This window comes from Lemur catta, chromosome 2, assembly GCF_020740605.2.
Source record: "Lemur catta isolate mLemCat1 chromosome 2, mLemCat1.pri, whole genome shotgun sequence".
Taxonomy (NCBI): domain Eukaryota; kingdom Metazoa; phylum Chordata; class Mammalia; order Primates; family Lemuridae; genus Lemur; species Lemur catta.
Window position 1 is genome coordinate 1,080,243 of NC_059129.1, and position 14,645 is coordinate 1,094,887.

The 14,645-nt window shown below is 60.7% G+C and overlaps 2 protein-coding genes across 4 annotated transcripts in view; one reads left to right on the plus strand and one right to left on the minus strand.

The window, feature by feature from the left end:
* Window positions 1-4,110, plus strand: part of GNPTG (N-acetylglucosamine-1-phosphate transferase subunit gamma) — a 14,820-nt gene extending 10,710 nt beyond the window's left edge. The window contains exons 4-11 of the mRNA XM_045541068.1: window positions 2,549-2,603; window positions 2,670-2,753; window positions 2,832-2,925; window positions 3,002-3,116; window positions 3,187-3,269; window positions 3,342-3,473; window positions 3,555-3,636; window positions 3,727-4,110. Coding sequence (XP_045397024.1) covers window positions 2,549-2,603; window positions 2,670-2,753; window positions 2,832-2,925; window positions 3,002-3,116; window positions 3,187-3,269; window positions 3,342-3,473; window positions 3,555-3,636; window positions 3,727-3,824 — 743 coding nt within the window. The 3' untranslated portion in view covers window positions 3,825-4,110. The remainder of the gene's footprint in view (window positions 1-2,548; window positions 2,604-2,669; window positions 2,754-2,831; window positions 2,926-3,001; window positions 3,117-3,186; window positions 3,270-3,341; window positions 3,474-3,554; window positions 3,637-3,726) is intronic.
* UNKL (unk like zinc finger) overlaps window positions 3,966-14,645 on the minus strand; it is a 34,193-nt gene continuing 23,513 nt past the window's right edge. For 2 of the 3 annotated variants that reach the window (XM_045541064.1, XM_045541065.1), the window contains exons 11-15: window positions 9,379-9,471; window positions 8,656-8,883; window positions 7,549-7,748; window positions 7,207-7,461; window positions 3,966-6,648 (exon numbers count right to left, since the gene is read on the minus strand). In XM_045541064.1, coding sequence (XP_045397020.1) covers window positions 6,493-6,648; window positions 7,207-7,461; window positions 7,549-7,748; window positions 8,656-8,883; window positions 9,379-9,471 — 932 coding nt within the window. In that variant the 3' untranslated portion in view covers window positions 3,966-6,492. Of the gene's footprint in view, window positions 6,649-7,206; window positions 7,462-7,548; window positions 7,749-8,655; window positions 8,884-9,378; window positions 9,472-14,193; window positions 14,308-14,645 lie in introns of those variants that run through there. The other variant, XM_045541066.1, reaches the window with a different exon arrangement.

Consider the following 14,645-nt stretch of genomic DNA (forward strand, 5'->3'; position numbering starts at 1 on the left):
AACCTCCAACGCCTGGGCTCAGGCCATCCTCTTGGCTTGGCCTGGAGAGTAGCTGGGACTACAGGCGCATGCCACGACGCCTGGCTAAGTTTTGTATTTTTGTAGAGATGGGGTCTCACCATGTTGCCCAGGCTGGTCTTGAACTCCTGGGCTCTAGTGATCCTCCTGCCTCAGCCTCCCAAAGTGCTGGGATTACAGGTGTGAGCCACCGCACCCGGCCTATAAGGGACAGTGGTCAGGGTAATTGTGGCATCATAGAGTAAGTTACGAAGTGTTCTCCCCCCTCCCATTTTTTGAGCATTTGAGAAAAGCTGATGTTCTTTAAATGTTTAATAGAAGTCACCAGTGAAGCCAGGTCCTGGGCTTTTCTTCCTCGGGAGGTTTCTGACCACTCGGTCTCAGCACGTACAGCTTGTGTGTGTTACGGGATCAGCCATCGCGTCCAGGCCACCAGTGCAGACAGTTGCTCCTGGCAGTGTAGACACTCAGCCTCTTTATTCTGTGACGTCGGTAGGGACAGTTGCTCCCGGCAGTGTAGACACTCTGTGACGTCGGTAGGGACAGGCCCCCTTCACTTCTGGTTTTCGTACTTTGAGTCTTTCTTTCCTGGTCAGTCTGGCTAAAGCTTGGTCAGTTTTGTTGATATTTTGAAGAACCAACTTTTAGTTTTTGTTTTTCTCTGTTTTTATAATTGTTATTTTATTTATCTCTGATCTTTGTTTTTTTTTCCTTCTGCTACCTTTGGGTTAGTTTGCTCTTCTTTTTCTAGTTCCTTAAGGCTGCGGTCCCCAAGCCCCGGGCTGCGCTCTGCGGACCCTGGTCCGTGGCCTGTTAGGAACCCGCTGCAAGAGGAGGTGAGTGGGGGCGAGGGAAGCCTCGTCTGTGTTTACAGCCGCTCCCACCCCTCCCTCAGGCCCTGGAAAACTGTCCTCCACGAAGCTGGTCCCTGGTGCCAAGAAGGTTGGGGCCCGCTGCCTTAAGGTACAAAAAGTTAGGTTACTGATCGGAGGAATCTAAGTGTGCACAGCTGGAAGCTTCCCTGGTGGCACCGCTCTGCCACGTCCCTAGTCTGGCGTGTCCCGGGGCATTGACCGCTGCTTGAGAACTTGTTGATTTCCATGTATTTGTGAATTTTCCAGTTTCCCTGCAGCCACTGATTTCTAGTTTCATTTGACAGTTTGTACAGTTTCATTCTTTGTACGTTTGTGGAGACGAGTGTTGCAGGGAAACTGAGGCTGTTGTGGGGGAGTCGTGAGTCTGGTCTCCTCTTCTTCCCGCTGTTCCACCCGTTGCTAGGGGGGACGCCTCTGTCCCCGAGCATTAAGGTAGAACTGGTTTCCCCTCAGTTTTGCCAGTGTTCACTTCCTGTGTGGCTGCTACAGTCTCCGTGAGCTGAGCTCAGTGCCGGCTCCCTGGCTCTCGTGTGGCCGTTTGCAGCGCGAGAGCCCTCGTTTCCCTGCTCGTTCCACCTCTCTGTGCCTTTGAGCAGGGAGTTAATCCACGTCCTCCCTGATCACAACAAAGGGAACAAAACGGAAAGAACATCGTGACGCTTCCGTCTTTTCCTTCATTCTTGCCTCCCTGTTGGCTTTTGCTGTAGGGACATATTTTGATTCCTTTTCTTATATATTCTGTTGCCATTTCCTTTATGGTTACCATGGGGATTATGTATAACATCCCACAGTTATCCAATCTGAGTTTAAATTTACCGCAACTTAACTTCAGTCACCTCAGGAACCAATGCTACACGGTTCTGCGCCCAGCGGTGATTACACCTCCGTATCTCGTGTACCCCAGCACAGATTTCTAATCAGCTTTTATGCGTTTGTCTTTTAAATCCTATAGATTTCAGAGTCTGTGGCGTATTTGCCATCAGTGGGGGCCTTCCTCTCCACCCAGCTCCCGGGCACCGCGTGGTGTCCCGTGCGCACGCGGCCCACCTGCCGTGTCCTCTGGGGCAGGCCTGTCTGTGCGGGAGAGTTTACCTGGATGTACAATTCCCAGTTGGTTTCTCAGTTTTTTCCCTCTGAATGGGACGTGTTTTCCTGTTTCTTTTGTGCCTTGTGATTTTTTTGTTGAAAATTGGTCCTTTGGCAAACAGGCTACTCTGCCCGCCCTTGCCAACTGGTGCTGTAGCGCGGCCCTCCCCTGTTGGCTGGGTGTGCCCTGCGCCTCAGGGTCAGCCGAGGGCCAGGGTGGCTGCCGGCCCCAGGTCCCTGCTGCTTTGCCTGACAGCCGCCGGCCCTCCTGGGAGCTGGGTAGGCAGCGTGAGACCAGCATGAACGCCACAGAGCCCGTCCTGCCCGTTTGAAAGTGGCCTTTTGTCGGGTGGGTGCTCACCGGCTGCAAGGTTGGCTCAGCCAGTTCCTGGTGCTCTGGTTTCCACGGGCACCGAGCTGGGAGCTTCCTGGTCTGGCGTTTGCTGATGTCAGTCAAGCCCTCGGGCTTCGCTATAGGCTTTTGCCCTGACAGCCCCCAGTGTGGCGGGGTGCCCGCCTTTCCCCCGGCCTGGCACAGCCCCATCTCAGCTGCTGCTCTGCTCTCCTAGGGCCCGAGCATCTCTTCAGACTTGCCGGCAAGTGCTTCAGCCTGGTGGAGTCCACGTAAGTGGGGGCTTGGGGGTGGGGTGGGTGGAGCCAGGGACCCCCTGACGCCGCCTGTGCCCCCAGGTACAAGTATGAGTTCTGCCCATTCCACAACGTGACCCAGCACGAGCAGACCTTCCGCTGGAACGCCTACAGCGGCATCCTCGGGTGAGCAGGGCACGGCCGGGTGGTGCCTCGGTCCCGGGCCCAGACTCACGCGCCTGCCCCCCCCCCCCGCCCCCCCAGCATCTGGCAGGAGTGGGAGATCACCAACAACACCTTCGCGGGCATGTGGATGAGGGACGGTGACTCCTGCCGCTCCCGGAGCCGGCAGAGCAAGGTGGGGCTGCGAGGACGGGTGCCCGGGAAGAGGGGCCTGGGCTCCCCCAACCTGCCCACCAAGGTGCCCTCCCCAGGTGGAGCTTACCTGTGGAAAGAGCAACCGACTGGCCCACGTGTCTGAGCCCAGCACTTGCATCTACTCGCTGACGTTCGAGACCCCCCTGGTCTGCCACCCCCACTCCTTGTTAGGTAGGACGCCGGGCCACGGCCGGGGGGTGGTGCCGGGGCTCGGCCAATCCGGGTTTGGTTGGATCCTCAGTGTACCCGGCGCTGCCGGAGGCCCTGCAGCAGCGGTGGGACCAGGTGGAGCAGGACCTGGCCGACGAGCTGATCACGCCCCAGGTGGGTGCACGTGCGGGGGGCACCCCGGCTGCCCAGTGGAGCGGGTGCTCCATCTGCCACCTCCACCTTCAGGGCCATGAGAAGTTGCTGAGGGCGCTTTTCGAGGACGCGGGCTATTTAAAGACCTCAGGAGAAAATGAACCCGGGCTGCAGGAGGGAGGGCCCAAGGGCCCGGGGTTTGAGACCCTGGAAAACTGCAGAAAGGTACAGAACTGGGGAGGGGACCCTGGACGTGACAGCCTCCCACCACGGGGCTTGACTTTCCCTTGAACGCCTGTGGCCTAGGCGCACGCAGAGCTGTCAAAGGAGATAAAAAGGCTCAGAAGTTTGCTCGCGCAGCATGGCATCCACTACACAAAGCCCACAGGTAAGTCACACCTGGGGTGAGGCAGAGCCCACCTTGCAGCCTCCTGCTGCGTGGGGCCAGGGCCTGACGTGCCACCCGGTGTCCTGGCAGGAACCTCCAGCTCCGAGCACTTGGCCCACAGCACACCCACAGACAGACCCCCCGAGCAGCTGCGAGGTGACCCAGGACCACGCGGGAACTTCCTGTGACTCAGAACCTCCGGGAGCGTGGGGGGGTAGGGCAGAGAGGCCATGGTCGCGGGGCAAGTATACTACAGCAGGGGCCCAAGGCGGGGACACTCCAGGGAACAGATGGCCAGTCTCAGTTTGTGTGCAGAGATGGAGACAAAATAAAGATTCAGAGGTTTAATTAATTCTCATACTGATAAAAATAATTCCATGACTTCTGTAAACCATTGCATAAATGTTATAGTGTAAAAAACTTAAACAAGTGTTAACTTTAAACAATTCACTACAAGTAAATGATTAAATACTACCTTCTTGGTTAAGAAAATTCCATTCAAATAACATTCTCATCTAAATACTCAACAACATATTGGGGCTTCTATAAATTAATCCACATGAAGCGTCCACATTGAACGAAGAACAACTGCTGACCAGTCACACGAACGTCGTGCTGCTCTACTGTTCCCGCCGGTACTTAACACGGTTGACAGACAACAGGCAACAAGCACCAGGCGTGAGCAGCACAGTGCTGCGGCAGCACCTGCACCTGGAACTTCCCCACCCGACCCTTGCGGTTCGGCCTCTGAGGCCAAGGGAGGGGGAAGTTCGCCCACTTCGGTCACCTGGGCTCTATCCCAGAGGCCTGGGCAGTCCCCCAGGTCTGCCGCTGTCACTGCCTGACAGTGCCGTGTGCCTCGGAGTTCCCCTCCTGGGCAGTTCTTTGGTCTTCCCACCGCACAGCCGTCCCCACCGCCGACCCTGCCCTGAGAGCAGCGTGTGCACAGGGAGGCCTGTGCCACCCCCGTCTCCCAGCCGCCACCACCCCCAGCATGTGTCCTGGAGACACACTCCGGAGACCAGCCAGATTCCACAGAAAGAACTGACCAGAGTAGCTTATAAACAGACCTAAAGCTTAATTGTCCTTAATTATTTATAATTTGAAAATGTCTAGGCGAGACATCAGTAATAAACATCGTCCCGTCATTCCCAACAAAGACCAAAGGCTTGAAGTGGGAAACAAGTACATAAATAATAAAAATAACTTTAAACAGTGATAACAGTAGCACAAAATATATGTAATTTCTAGGTACTAAGCTAATAAATCATTATCACTGTAATTAAAAACAATAGATTCACTAAAACCAAGTCAATAGTTACCTTTAATAGCAGACTAGCGGCAGACTGTCATGGGTCCACTCCCTTCAAAATGATAAAACTTTGCTATCAGTTTGTTTTACATTAAAAAGTGTCCCTAAAACTCCTATGTTAAATACATTCTAATTTGGTCATGGATAAAAATCTTTACCTAGTCACTTTGCATTTTAAAAAATGCTATTAAAAGTCTTTGGCAAAGCCACGGGTCAGCAGAAGCGTGTCGCTGTTCCCTTCCGGCCCAGGGGGCTGGAGCCTGCCCCTCCTCATGCACCCTCGCGGCAGTCGGACCTGCCTCGTGGAGCGCCAGCCCTGGCCAAGCAGGGACAGCCGTCCCTCCTCCCCGGGGGTCCAGGAAAAGTCCCACTCCTGACCAGAGAGGTTCATGTCACCGCCCGAGACACGTTCTGAGGAGCGTTTCCGCTGCAGGCAGGGGCTGGGTGGACGGACAGAGGGAGCCTGGCCACCCCTGCTCCAAGTCACCGAGGCCCTGCAGCCTGGTCCTGTCCCACCTCCGTCACGTGGCTGAGCTGGGAGCAACTCGGCGTTCAGACCAGGCGACAGTGCCGGCTCAGACCCTCACCCCGACCCCAGAACGCGCCTCGCGAGCCCCTCGCAGCAGCAGCGCCGCCCCCTGCGTGAGCTGGAGGCCCAGTGGCGTGAGAAATCACAAAGCACCACTGCCACCACGATCTCGGCAACCAGTCTGAACACCGCTCCTTAGAAATTTTAAAAACCTCTAAAATCTGATGCCTTGTTTGCATTTTTCATGAGTATCAGCTTGTCTTTCCGGTCTCAGGGATAAGACAAAACCAGATGAATTGTCCCTTCACTTCTCTTGCAAGGCACAGGCACTTAGAGTGGCCACGGATCACAGACACGTGACAGTGCCCAGCGTCACCCCAGGACACGAATATAGAACTCCAACTGCACGTGCACGTTTAGGAAAATTAGTTCCTTTCATAAAATTAAAAACATCTACATGTCTATGTGTCTGTCTTTCAATAATCACTCTCTGCTTATAAATACTACTTGTTTGCACTTAATTTGAAAACAGTAAAAATCCTAGGTCTCGTTGCTAGGTAAATGCTCATTTAAGTGCCGGTCTCAGATACGAACTCTCAGGTTCAGCACACGGTGCGTGAGCAGCCGGCGGAAGCGCCAGGTTCACACACACAAAGCCTCGTGTCACCGCGTATCCAAAACACCAACTGAGAAAGCAGCTTAGAGCAACTGGCAACATCTAACTAAATCTCTCACGTTACAAAGTGCTTTGACGCAGTGGCCTGGTCACAGCAGTGCAGGGGCCACCCAGACCGCCAAGGCGACAGTGCTCCTGGGGACAGGCGGGCGGGGGCCGTGGCTCTGCTGTGAAGGTTTCCGAGGAGAATACCTTGAAACCGTCGGTAGGGCGGGACCGGTGGAAACACCACGGAGGGCGGAGGGGCTCTGACATCGGCTCCAGGGGTGAGTGACGAAGCGGCCACATGCACGGGGACCGCTGAAGCCTCCGAGCCCAGCAATGTGTCCCCCAGCGGGGTCACCACTGCAGGGGCCGGCCCTCGCAGTAGGGGCACTCGGGCGCACTGGCCGCACACGGCTCACAGAGCACACGGTGCTGGCACGGCTGCAAGACAGCGCCTCGGGGCTGCTCCCGGCAGGCTCCGCACTGCTTGGCGAGCAGCTGGAAGATCACCTGTGGGCAGAGACACGGCGGCAGGGGTCAGGGGGCACCCCCCCGGGCAGGCCACGCAGGGGCCAGCACTGAGGCCACTGGCCGAGGGCCTCCCGGGCAGGCAGAGCCTGGTGGGCCTCGGGAGCCTCTCAGGACAACCGCTGCTGCTACGGCGAAAGGAGCCAGTGCCCCCGTGAAGCGCCCAGGCACGGCTGTGGCTGTGTGACCCCAGTTCCAGCTGCACCCCGAGGAAACGGACAGGGCAGCCTCCTCCCCAGAGGGCATAGCCTGGCATGCACCGGTAAGAGGGCACAGGGAGAGGACAAATGTACAAGATTCTGGAAAGGAGGGGCAGGGGCCAGCCTGCCCTGAGAGGAGCACACAGTCCCAGGGAGATGGGCAGAGAGGGCCGCAGGCTGTTCACGTGCCCCAGAACAAACCCCTGCGGGCAGCGTGGGGCGGCAGGGTAAGGGGTGGGAAGAGCAGGAGACACCACCAGGCCAGATCTCAGGCCCCTACCCCCTCCCGGGGACAGCACCCCCAGGGCTGGTCCCTCACGTCGCAACCAACAGGACTCACCCCGTCCACCGCTTCCAGATCCAGGCGCAGCTGGCTCTGCAGGGAGTGCAGCTCCGGCAGAGCGAGGGTGCCGACGTCGCCAAAGCTCCGCAGCCCGGGCAGCGAGGACAGGCCCAGGCCCTCGAGCTCCTCCTGCAGCTGCCGGACCTGGGCCTCCACCTCCTCCTTCCTCCGCAGCGCCAGCTGCCGGTCGCCGTCCGCCGTGCGGGCGCGCTCCCTGGCCTCCTGAGCCTCCCGCTGCCACGCGTCACAGGCCTGGAACCAGGGCCGTGCAGGAGGCGGCGGCCAGGGCCCCCACAGCCCCCGCGCCCCCGCCCTCCCCACCCCCCAGCGCCCCCTCACCTGCTTCACCTGCCGCCAGGACTCCTCCCACTGCCGGATCTTCCTCTTGGCCTCATCCAGCTGCCGCCGGACTCGGGCCAGCTCGGCACCGTTGGGACTTGCGCTCAAGGACGAGGGGCCGGTGTTCAGGACGGGGGACGGGCTGGGAGAGAAGCTGCCGGAAACAAAGTCCCAGATGCTCCCGGGGACACCATTCAAACCTGGGTGTGGAGGAGGGGATGACAGCCCAGCCGCATCCCCCTGTGGGGACCCCCGGCCCACGCACCCTGACTGCAAAGATGCCAGCCCCATCCACACCCACCTGCCCCTTCCCACACAGGCCTTTGGACAGGAAGGGAAACCGACCCGCAGCCCTACTGCGTGCGTCAGGGGCCCTTCACACACGCAGACCCTCGGGGACCCCAAAGAGCACTGCTCACAAGTGTGACATCTGATACATATGTGGCATTAGCAATTACATCTGGGTATCGGAGATACTCAGAAATGTTAACTCTTTAAAACAAACTATATAAGAAAACATTTTCCTTTTTTTTTTTTTTTTGAGACAGAATCTCACTCTGTTGCCTGGGCTAGAGTGCCAGGGCGTCAGCCTCGCTCACAGCAACCGCAGACTCCTGGGCTCAAGCCATCCTCCTGCCTCAGCCTCCCAAGTAGCTGGGACTGCAGGCATGCGCCACCATGCCTGGCTAATTTTTTCTATATATTTTTAGTTGTCCAGCTAATGTCTTTCTATTTTTAGTAGAGATGGGGTCTTGCTCTTGCTCAGGCTGGTCTCAAACTCCTGACCTTAAGCGATCCCTCCTCCCTCGGCTTCCCAGAGTGCTGGGATGACAAGTGTGAGCCACTGCACCTGGCCATAAGATAACATTTGCTTTTTTTTTTTTTCCTAGGAGACCAGTACGGTGATGTCAATGTTTTCTAAGAGAAAGAGCGTGAACACGGCGCTGTTTCCTGCTACTGGTCAGGCACATGGCACTTCCTGGTCCATGCAGCCCCCCTGCGCCGTGCCTGCGGGGGGCTCGGGCCTTCTCGGCCTCAGTGCGCAGCAGCAGGGGCGAGAGCCCCGCGCGGGTTCCACGCCCCGGGGTCAGGCCATACCCCACTCACCTAAGGAGCTGTAGGAGGAGGCCGAGGAGCCCAGAGCGCCCGGCTCCGAGCGGAGGGGTGGCGGCTGCTGGGGGGGTGTCATGGCCGTGGAGACCAGCGGCCCCGGCAGGGACTGGGAGAGCGAGCTGAGTGGCGAGGTGGACAGGGAGGACGTGGAGTGCAGGGACGGTGAGCGGGGCAGCGAGCCTGGGATGGTGACGGGCGCCGAGCCTTCCAGTGACCTCGCACCTGTGCGGGGGGAGGCTGGTGAGCGGGAGCCAGGCAGCTTCCCCTAGATGCCGCGAGCCGGGGCAGCAGCCAGGGAAGAGGGGCCTGGCATGCCGGAGGCACCCGGGGGGTGAAGGGGGTGGGCCAGCAGCTGCCCGCCAGGGTGTGTAACTGGCAGGGCCCCCAGGCGGCCTCGCCCCTCACCGCTCAGCTGCTAGCACATGCTCCCAGAGCTAAGGGCCCCGAAATGGTCTATTTACTTTCAAATCAGAAAGAAGGGATGATCTTTTAGGTTGACGGGGACACTTTAGCACGTGGCGTTAACCCATCCGTCTGTATGCGGTGTGGTGGTTAAAGGTTCCTGCATCCCTGAAACGCTGTCTGTCCCTGCAGGGGCCACGAGTCTCGCACAGGGGAGACCAAGGAAGAGTGGGGGCTGCCCTGCACAGAGAGGAGGGGACCCTCCCACCCCAAGACCCCCAGCACTGAGGAGTGCACAGGCCTTCAGCGCCCTACCTGCTGGCCCGAGGGTGCGGCCGTCGCGCTCCTCCAGGTCCTTCTCCAGGGACGCGATGTTCACGTTGCTAAGATGAAGGTCTAACGCCGGACCTGCGGAACAGCCTCAGCTCAGGGAAGCCCCATCCGCCCCAGCCAAGACAGAGCCAGAGGGCACCAGGGGTGCTGGGGGCCTGCAAACCAGCCCTCCCGGCCTCCTGCAGGCGGCCAGAGGCCGGTTCCTCCCCAGAAGAGAGGAGTCCGGGCCACACAGCCCCGTCCCAGCGCACAGCTCTGGGCTCACCAAGTATCAAATTTGACCAAGTGGGCCGGGTGCGGTGGCTCCCGCCTGTAATCCCAGCACTCTGGGAGGCCGAGGCAGGAGGATCATTTGAGCTCAGGAGTTTGAGACCACCCTGAGCAAGAGCGAGACCTGTCTCTACTAAAAATAGGAAAATTAGCTGGGTGTGATGGCACCTGTGGTCCCAGCTACTCGGGAGGCTGCAGTGAGCTGTGATGACGCCACTGCACTCCAGCCTGGGCGACAGAGCGAGACCTTGTCTCAAAAACAAGAAGTTTGACCCGGTGAACATACTTGACCATAAACTTTTCCAGGAAGGTGATTTTGATCAGCAAGTGATTCACAGGCAATTTTATGCCAAGCACCAAGACGACGATTCCTAAATCCAGGACGACAGAACAGGACACAGGACCCCACACACAGGGACGGAAACTTGCAGCACAGACGCCACCCGGCCTCAGACGCAGCTGGTGCTGTTCATTCCCCCCCCGGACACCGAGCAGGGTCCTGCCCTCCAGCCTCCACGCCCAGCCCGGCCCCCACGGTGCGGACCCTGGTGTGGCCCATGAGGGCGCCTGGGCCTCATCCCCCCACCCAGAACTGGCCCAGCCTGGCAGGGCCGCGTGTCAGGGTGACAGCTGTTTGCTGCACGGGCGTGGTCCCGGGACAGAGGGCGGAGAGACAAGTGTGTAGAGGGGAGGCTTCGGCAGGAGCGGGAGGGCTGTGAGAGGCTGGCCCAGAGGAGCCGAGGCCAGAGACAAGTGAACAGACGCCACAGAGAGGAGGGGCCGGCACAGGGACAGGAGCCACTGCTGCCTTTACCACAACTAGCGAATAGTGGGAAATTGGGGCCTTGCGGGCCAGGGAAGCACAACTTGTGGCGGGGGACTAAGTCCTGCTACACAGGGGCTGCGGGAGCGGCACGCAGAGCAAGGTTCCGGTCAGCCCCGACGGGGCCAAAGGACCCGTTAGCTCCGCTCGGCCTGTGGGGACCACAGGAGCCAACCGTGGAAACTGCGCCTCGCCCCATGCCCAGCGCTCAGCAGCCCCACCCGGAGGGGCCAAGGTGGATTCCTGACAGCCCCACCCCCTGGCATGACCCCAGACCCCACCCAGACCTCACGTGTTCCTCGAGGGAGCTCAGGGCACGGAGCTAACAGCCCTCCCTGCTCGCAGCGCGGAGCCAGCGGGCCAGGGTCAGGCACTGGGAGGATGGCAGCGGTGCCGGGAGCTGGCGGGCGCACGGAGCAGCCCCCCATGGCAGAACCACTCAAATGAAGCTTGAAGGAAGTTGCCCACAGTCTCATCCAGGAAAGAGATGGACGGCAGGGTGGCTCTGGGGGTGACGGCGTGGAGGCTCGCCCTGGAGGACGCCAGGCGGGGGAGCAGCAGAGGACAACCCCAGGCTGGTGGCACCCAGCGCATTCGAGGGTCAGTGGACACGCAGCACAGTGGTGTCCTGCACAGCAGGTCCCTGTGACCTACCCGACATCCTCGGGCCACAGCAAAGGACAGAACCCACGTGGAAAGTGGCTGAAGCAAGGACCAACACAGGACAGAGACCCACAGTGAGGCCCCAGGGCACAGGAGTGTCACCGTCACGGCCAGAAGAAACTGCCAGAGACAAAGCGCTGAAGACAGAGCAGGTGGCCAGGGCAGGACAGGGCAGCTGCCACCTGGGTGCACACAGGCCTTGCTGCTCCTGGGTGTTCCCGGGGCCCTTCCCGCAGTGACGGCCTCACGTCACCCTGGGTCACGCTGGAGGTAACATCGGAGGGAACAGGGCTGTTGGTATCGGGCCACTGAGTGACAAAGGACCATGCTGGGCGGCTTCAAACGACAGAAATGTGTCCTCCCGCAGCTCTAGAGGCCGGGAGCCCTAGGCCAAGGTGTCGGCAGGGCACGCTCCCTGCAGAAGCTCTTCCTGAGGGTTCCGCCTCCATGCCCCACCTTCCGTGGCTTGAGGGCCCCATTCCAGGCTCCATCTCTCCAGTCCCTGCCACCGTCTTCACGCGGCCTCCTCCACGTCCGAGTCCAAGCTTCTCGTAAGGATACCAGCCGCTGGACCAGGGCCCATGACACTGACCTCATCCTAACTTAATGGCACCTGCGAAGTCCCTACGTTGCCCCTTCTCCATGGGGGATACCTCCCGCGGCTGCCAGCGGACGCCTGAAACCGCGGACAGTACTGAACCCTGAACATTTTATTTCCTGTACATACAACCATACGATAAGCTTGATTTGTGAGCTAGGCAAAGAGCCCAAAAGTAGGTAAGAACACAGAACGATGACAACACGCTGTAATAAAGCTACGTGAACGTGGTCGCTCTCATTTGAAATGTCTCATGCTGTCCTCCCCTCCCTGCACTCCTGACCTCAATTCCTGGGCAGCCGAAACCAGGGGAAGCAAAACTTCAGATGAGGCCTGCTGTGTCCCGCAGGTGCCAAGGCTTAGGACTCAGACACAGCTTGTGGGGACACAGGAGACACCCCCGGGCCCTGCCCATGCCCCTCAGGACTCTGCCCCTGTTGTGGAGCCCTCCTCGGCCCACCTGCTCCTCCTTCCCTGAGCCTCTCGCTCCCCACAACCGTTCCCTGCGGCCTCCCGGCGCCTCACTCTCCAGCCACTGCCCAGATCTCTTCCGTAGCCCTGCCCCTGTGGCCTGAACCACCTGTGGTCAGAGGCACCTGTCCTCCGTCCCCGGCCCACCCCTCTGCATCCCCACCCCCTTCCCTGGGGCCCGGCAGCCTCTCCTGTGGCTGGGTCCACACCCGACAGTGGCTCTGCAGCCCCGACTGGGTACCCGGGGCCCAGCACGGACCACGTCCCTGCCTCCTGCCAGGGCAAGGCCAGTGAGGTCCTCAGACGGCACGCACTGCTGGGTCCCTCCTCGGGGCTGCACCCTGGGCAGAACCCTCCTCCTCCCTAACCCCCGGCCAGCAGAGGCCCAAGCCCGGCCCTTGCAACATCCCAGGAGTGACCTTTCCACAAGGACGACTCCATTGGGTCCTGCACGTGCCGGGCACGGCCTCCTGGGGGGTCTCCCTCCCAGCGCCTGCCCCGCCGCATGCCATGGGCTCGGCTGGGCCCGGTTTCCTGGGCTGAGCAATGGGGCCGGCTCAAGCCCACCTTCCTGTGTGGCCTGGTGCGTGTGCCATGGCCGGTCCTTGCCCCAGATGTGCTCCTCAGCCCGGCCTGGAAACCCAGACTTGCCCTCTGCACCCGCAGCCCCGGGGCCAGGATGGGGGCCCCTGCCTAGCTCGCAGCGTTCCAGGAACTCTTCAGAGAGAGAAGGCGCAAAGGAGCCCCAGTGGAGGAGCCTTCTGTCCCAGGCTGTGACTCGCACCAGTGCTCCTGCTGCTGCCCTGTCCCTGCCCCCTAGGTGCAGACCCCCCTGGGGGCCACACGCAGTCACTGTCACCTGACAAAACACAGCACTTGGTCGTTTACAGGCACCAGCTGCAGCCTAACTGGGACAGATCCGCCCTGAACCGCAGCCCAGAAAGTTCCCTGGAGAGGCGTGTGGGGAGCCCCTGCACCCTCACCCCAGGGTCCCCGGCCCTATTTCAGAGACAGTGACCGGGAAGGGGGAGCCCTTGATCCAAAGGGGGGGAGTCTCCTCCGGAGGCCCCAGCACTCCTGGGGTGCCGTGGTGGGACAGCTGCTCCCAGGGCGAGCCTCCCTTCTCCTACCTCACCGCACTGTGCCCCACGGTACGACCCATCTTCCGAAACATTCTCAGAGGAAGACCTGACTTTTAAACAGACACTCACAATCTAGGTGAACTCAGTTACGTAAGCCGCGCGAGGCTGCACTGTGCCACCTGACCCGGAGCCAGCCTGGTGTTCCCGGGAAATCACAGGAAGCTGCTAACTAATGGCCTGGCACAGCCGCCAGGGGTGACACAGCACATTCGGGCGCTGCTCCCCTGGGGTCAGGGACAAACGGGGACAAGACACACAAACTGTACTGCATCAAACACCTGGACGGGGAACCCCCCAGCCACCACCCAGGTAAAGTGCACACCCCAGCCAGGCTGTCCCCGACGAGGGGCGGGGAAGCTCCGGCAAACCCGCTCACCTCGCCCCAAACCCACTCACCGGCGCGCGCAGCTTCAGGCGGTGCCGCAGGCCACTCATAGCCCAAAGGAGCAAGACCCCAGGCGGCGGGGGGGCGACAGGTGCCCGGCGGGGGGCGATAGGAGCCCTGCGGGTCGCCCACCCTGAGAACCGGAGAGACCCCGCCCGAGACACGTTCCTCGTTCCCCAGCCCGGGAAACCCGGAACCGGGTTTCAAAGCTGCCACCCCTCGCTCTCGGACGCGGATGCTGCGGACCTGAACGAGATGCACCTGGGGGGAGGGTGCACCTGGGGGGAGGGTGCACCTGGGGGGAGGGTGCACCTGGGGGGAATCCGCACCAGCGGGGTCCGCACCTGAGGGGGACGCACCTAGGGGAGGGGGGGACGCACCTAGGGTGGGAGGAGGGACGCACCTAGGGGAGGGGGGGACGCACCTAGGGGAGGGGGGGACGCACCTAGGGGAGGACAGCCCGCTCCAAAGCGCCGCATAACGAAGACCCGCACCTTGACGGCGCAAGGCCGACGCGCACACAGGGTCCGCCGCCGATGCTGACTCACGGTGCGCGGACGGCCCCGCCGCCGCCGCGGATTCAAACCCGGCCAGGGCCCGCCCCGCGCTGGCCACGCCCCCAACCAGCCCCGCCTCGTGCTGGCCACGCCCCAGCTCCACCCCCAACCCCAACCAGCCACGTGCTGGCCACGCCCCTCGCTCGGCTTCCTCAGAGACCCCGCCCCGCGGGTGGGTGCCGCAGGTGGGGGCAACGTGTGCCTGCACCAGCAGCTGTCCCGCGCCGTGCAGGGCGGCGTCCCTGGGGTGCTCAGCCAGGGTGACACGCAGGCAGCACGGGGAACGCTGGCTGGACCGAGCCCCCTTTCGTGCGGGGTGTTCGCACGGAAAGCACTGGAG